The sequence below is a fragment of the Cyprinodon variegatus genome, unplaced genomic scaffold, assembly GCF_000732505.1.
Source record: "Cyprinodon variegatus isolate N-32 unplaced genomic scaffold, C_variegatus-1.0 Scaffold771, whole genome shotgun sequence".
NCBI classification, from domain to species: Eukaryota; Metazoa; Chordata; class Actinopteri; order Cyprinodontiformes; family Cyprinodontidae; genus Cyprinodon; species Cyprinodon variegatus.
The window spans coordinates 382,031-387,777 of NW_015151224.1; the positions used below are offsets into that span (position 1 = coordinate 382,031).

The 5,747-nt window shown below is 38.5% G+C and overlaps 1 protein-coding gene across 1 annotated transcript; it reads right to left on the bottom strand.

Annotated features, from left to right (window-relative positions):
• Window positions 1–671: 671 nt before the first annotated feature.
• On the bottom strand, window positions 672–5,225 carry LOC107098369 (lissencephaly-1 homolog A-like). Its single transcript, XM_015396007.1, has 6 exons — window positions 5,052–5,225; window positions 4,569–4,671; window positions 4,215–4,443; window positions 2,574–2,675; window positions 2,336–2,492; window positions 672–1,283 (listed from the first exon to the last, which is right to left on the bottom strand). Exons 1-6 carry the CDS (start codon window positions 5,104–5,106, stop codon window positions 1,210–1,212), a joined length of 720 nt encoding a protein of 239 aa, XP_015251493.1. The 5' UTR covers window positions 5,107–5,225; the 3' UTR covers window positions 672–1,209.
• Window positions 5,226–5,747: the final 522 nt, after the last annotated feature.

Here is a 5,747-nt window from a genome sequence, read left to right on the forward strand (position 1 = left end):
GAGGAGAAACATTTTACCTGTCTAGCAAACTTTTTTGCACAAATGTAATGGAGCCTTATGCACATCTTTTAACTCAACAGCGTGGCTGAGCCATAGGTGGCGGAGGCTGGATGCATTACTTTGGGAAGTCCTGACCGTTTTCAAACAAATTTTGCATTTCATGTTCTCTTGCTCAACATCTATGGTGCACGATCAGTTTGATGCCACCAAACTGATCGTGCAGTGAGACCATTGTTCATAGTTTAAACTCCCACAGCCTGGCTTAAAACTGGTCTGCCACGCGCTCAACTCTGGAAACACACTATTGACTTCTCTTCGCGCTCAGCTTCATCTCTGCTCTCGCTCGGCTCCACAGAATTTACTGATGTAATTTCTTTAGGGCTTTTTTAGTCGCTTCTTTACTTCCATTTTCTTTGTTTACAACCCTGACTGGATCGGCGGAGTCGCGTGATTACACACAAGCTGCAGTGCCTTAAAGGGGAAGGAAAAACCAGCCACCAGCGCAAACAGGCAACAAAATTATTCATCGACGTATTTACCAAAATTAGAAAATTTGTGCCGGTATCTTAGTGAATCACGGTAAAAATCTGGTTTATCGCCCAGCCCTAACCAGAACCTAATGCATGTATTCAGGACGCTGATTCTGGCTTGACTTTTTTTTTTTTCCTTCCTTACACTTTCCCTGTTTTTCTACAAAAACGCAGAAACAGGAAAATGAAACAAACACTAAACATAACCTTAACCATTGGTTTGAGTGCACTGTCAGTTAACCAGGACCCACCTGCACCAACACACAGACATTTACCCTTTGACCCAATGGGAAGTCATGACAACAGTATGGAAATTTGTAAATCTAACAGTATTGAATTCTTTTCTTTTTTATTTGTTTGAGTCACCATGCAAAGATACTTATCATTTTGAGAGTGTTTATTGTCAGAGATTGCGTGACATTTATTAAGCGTACCCTACATCCAGAATAATTTACACAAAAAGGACAATAGTCATCTTTATGGGGCTGGACCGGCGTAGGGAAGAAGGGGAGCGAGGAAAAGGTAAAGCGCATTGGTCAATGATTTGGAGTGCGAGAGGTGAGGGGGTCGGACGTTAGGGCAGAAGGGAAGAAAGAGCTGAGGAGCGTAAGCTGGGGTGGAGCTTGTTTTCATCCTGGGAACAAGGGGAAGCAGGACAGGATGAGACACGGTGGCAGAATCAGCGGCACTCCCAGACTTTGACTGTCTGATCAACACTGCCTGTTACCACGTACGGAGCCGTCTTGTGGAAATCTGCAAAGAGGAAAACAATTTGTTCAGTTTTGTTTTGCATGTGTGCAGCGACAGATGTAAACCTGTGAACAAAGAGGAGCCAGTAAGATTCCTTCTTCTCTTTTGGGTATCTAGGGTGCAATGAAGATAAATCAAAGAAGGGCAACCTCCAAAAGGTATAATATGGTTTAAAAAATGATTATCATTCACTGAGAAGGTTTTATTCAGCCATGTGTGACAGAAAAAACAGCAAAGTCCTCTGCAGTAACCAGTTTCAAGGTGATAAAAACAAAGAAACTCGCAGCAGATTGGTAAATAACTCCCTAATCAATGTCTGTACTTTTCCACGTCTATGACAAAAGGTAGAACAAGCAGCGATTTTCTCAAAACATGAACCTGAAATGTGCAACGTCTGCAAAATGGAACAGCAGATTCTGTAAAAACTTTAACATGCTAACTATTTAGTTATATCTATAAATGAATGCAGTTACTCTAATATTACTCTAATTTCTAGGAGGTACAGATTTAAAATTAATTCAAATAATCAGTTTCTGATAATAAATGAGCCATTGATACACATTGGTACACATCTTAAAAAGTACGTTTTGCTGCTTTAATTAACATATGATTTAAAAAAAATAATAATTCTTATTTTATTAATATAATTAATGGAAAATACTTTATTCGCATTGCTCCAATCAAATCCATTGTAATAATTAGCATATTTGCATGCTTTTGCTGGCTGGACTGCTACAAAATGTTAATAATGTCAGTCATAAGAACCATGCATTTTAATCTGTAAATTAGGGGCTATAACGGTAAGCTAGTTTAAATCATATTTGTACATTTAATTCAAAAAATTTTTAATTTTTCTTCCAATGCTATTTTTTTTCTACGCAGTTTAATTAAGAAGGAAAGATAATAAGAGTAAAATATCTTGAATTGGTGGAAGTCATATGATATGGTGGTTATATTTTGTGTTTTGATTACATCAGATACTAATAATTGTATTGAAACCAGTAATTACTTGTTACATTCATCTAATGCAGACTGATAAATGAAATCCTCCTCACCCAAAGAGGTAACAAAGTGTTCGTGAGCAGACAGCGTCTTCATGCAGCGTTTGTTCTTGTAGTCCCAGATCCTGATTGTTTTGTCGTCAGCACAGCTCACGATGAACCGTCCTCCAGGATGAAACATTATCCCACGTACCCAGTTGTCGTGTCCCACCTGAATATAAAAGACAGATTATTAACCGTAAATCAGCAACACAGAAAAAAAACATCTTAGAGTATCCTTTGCACCACTCACCAGAGTCATAAGGCAAATCCCAATGCTGACATCCCACATTTTAATCGTTTTATCTCTGGAACCGGAGAGAAGGAAGGGGCCAGGCTTACCACTCTTTTTACTCTGAGAACAGAGAGAGGAGGGATGATAAACGAGTGGACATCAAAGAGGCAGGTGGAGCTGCCATCAGCTTAAAGGAGAACCTCAGCTGCTATGATAAAAAGAAGTTATTTCAACATGCAGATTAGGATTTTTTGAAAAAGAAACCAACCTAGCGGCTAACCTGACCTGGTCTGATTTCTGACCACTTAGACTGGCCTACCTATAATTAATATTCATCAAAACGACCTACGGTCAAGATTTAAAATTCAAGCTACGTGACAAACAAAACTGTTAGTTTTCAGTTTAATTACAGACCTATAATTATCAACATGCCTGGAAACTATTTATAAATGTAATAAAACAAGCTAGATAAAGTTGTCTTCATATTATAAACCTGCAGCCAAAAGGGAACAGGGTTGTGATGTCACATCACAATGCAATGTCATGTGAAGAGCTAAGCTAGTCTTACCGTTTCTTGTTTTGCACAAAACGAGGTCATTTACTTGACTGGTAAAAATGTGAATTTACACTTGTTGAAAATGTCTGTGAAAAATGGGTGTTGTGAATACCTATAGTGCAATATGTATTGTTGCTCTGTATTGTTCTTTGCAGAAACAAATAAAGTTGTATTAAAAAAAAAGATTAAAAAAAAAAAAAGAGCTAAGCTAGTTGCCATTACTGTGAAGGACTCCTCAGCCTTTGGTGTCAGATCAAGTGTTAGACGTGTTTGCTAGGGTTCGCTTTGTGACATTAACCACAGAGTGTCGTCAGTCAGATGCCTGAGACAAGAATGCATCCATGTTGTTTATTCCCAGCATTCATGACAAATGGCTTATTGTGGCGGTAGCCTTTAATACAGACCGCACATCAACTTAATGAGATAACAAACTTAGTCATCAAATGTTTCCAGGTTCCTAACCAGCGTCCAGGCTTTGTCTAGATGTTCTGAAGCTTAATTCCCTTTGATGATAAAAGCTTATGTACACAACGATCAGTCATCTTTTCAAAATGTGAATTAGCACGCTCTGTAAGCAGAGTTAAATCACATTAACTGGAATATTTGAGCAAAAGAAATGCAAACATTTCAAAACAGTTAATATAGAATGTTAAATTAGCAGGAGCCAGTTTGGGTCCAAACTGTTTCAAATGTGTTTGTTAATAAGCCTCACCATATTTTACAACGAATGCAATCTTCCTTTAGGTTCCCTCATTTCTTTTTGTTTCATCTGTTTTTCTGGCCCTGTAAAGGTGTTTTTCTCTGATTGCTGTTATAGAGCATTATAGAGCTAAAAACCGCATATCCAACAATGAAATACAGTTTTACTTCGCTGCTCATTCCATTTTATAACAAAAGCTGTCTTTTTTTAACAAACTTCACAAAGTCACCTTTCACACCTTAATAAGCTGAGGCATCAAATATTGTTTAAGTTTGATTCATCAGACTAAAAATAAAACAACAAAACAATTCTTTCCAGGCATCCATTTGATCTATGGATCAATCTTGACACCTATAAAAGCCGTTAGCAGATATAAGTCAGAATAAGCCCTGCTAAAGAATACCTCTGAGCCTGTAGCTTCCAGGATGGTTGGGTGAGCACTGTCAGGGCCCCAGGCGATGCACTCTACTACATGTTCATGCTCCCGCAGCTCTGCTTTGCACTCCTTTGAAGACACCACCCAGACACGCACGGTCTGGTCGTTGGAGCAGCTGGCGATCAACGAGCCGTCCTGATTTGGACGAACCATCCTCACCCACTCCCTATGGCCTGTAAATGTCTTCACACAGTACCTGCAGAAGCACACAGCTCAACTTACACAAGCCATTTAACCATTAAACTTATTCTAAAGAATAAGTTGAAGAAAAAAAACTTCTTTAGAAATAAACTGAAGTACAAAAGGAAAGTATCCACTTACCCTGTAGCCACCTCCCACATCTTGATGGTCTTATCTCTGGAGGCAGAAACTATGTGGTCACCATTTGGCATAATTGCTACGGACGACACGTTGTGGTCGTGGCCTGAAAGAGACACAGTTCTGTCAGTAATCATTGTTCAGCCTCATACCGTTCATTCTAGTGAACCGTTTTAAATAGATTTGTGTTCATCACCATTTCTACTTAGATCCTAGCGTGTCTCCACCCAGCTCAACAACGACCCGCTTTCATTTTCAAGCCATGTAGGTTGTTACAATAATGCACATTAAGTTAGGTTTAAACATATAAATGTATTCAATTTCAAAATAAGCAGTCTTTCCACCCCCCTATTATATTTGGATAAAAAAATAATCCAATATGTTAGTTGTATAAAAAAAAAAAAAAAACAAGAAAAAATGACATTTGCAGACGATTCAGTCTGTTACGGGTTCTGTTACGGGTATTAGATCTGTAAAGTCTCTCACCGTGCATTGTTCGGATGCACTCAAACCCTTGGAAGTCCCAAAGCTTGATGCTCATGTCAGCTGAACATGAAGCCAGCAGCTTTCCCGTCTGGTCAAAGGAGATGTCCTGCACAGAGTCTGTGTGTCCTTTGAGGGTGCGTTCAAAATCCCCTGCCTCATAATCCCAAACCTGAAAATACAACAAAGAAATAACCTTAAACTCAAATAAAAAATCCTAAATCTAGAGCTGCATAGACAAATGGGCTAAAATGACTGGAAGCTGCACATTTTGGTGACTAAAAACCCCAGCCTCTCTGATCAGTGAACGCAACATGTCTAAGCACGGCCATGATGGTGTTAGGGAGGGAACATGAATCAGTTATGTTCGCAACAAGTTTTAAAAATGAAAATCAAACAAATCAGGGGTGGAATAAGTAGTTAAAAAGGCTTCATATAAGAGAAAAGACCTCTATGGATGATTTAAAACTAACAATTTAAGATGAAGGCAGTGCAATCTTTAGTTATTGAACAACAAGACAGCTAAACTATATGCTAATAAAAAGGCTAAAGCCAATTCAAAATCTGTAATTTGTGTGTTTTTTTCTTGTATAATATATAGATGGAACTAAACATCTTCTGTTCTCACCCTGAAGAGAGCCTGGAATTGGCTAAAAGTCAAATACTAGCAAACTCAAATTCAAAATATCTCCACTTTCC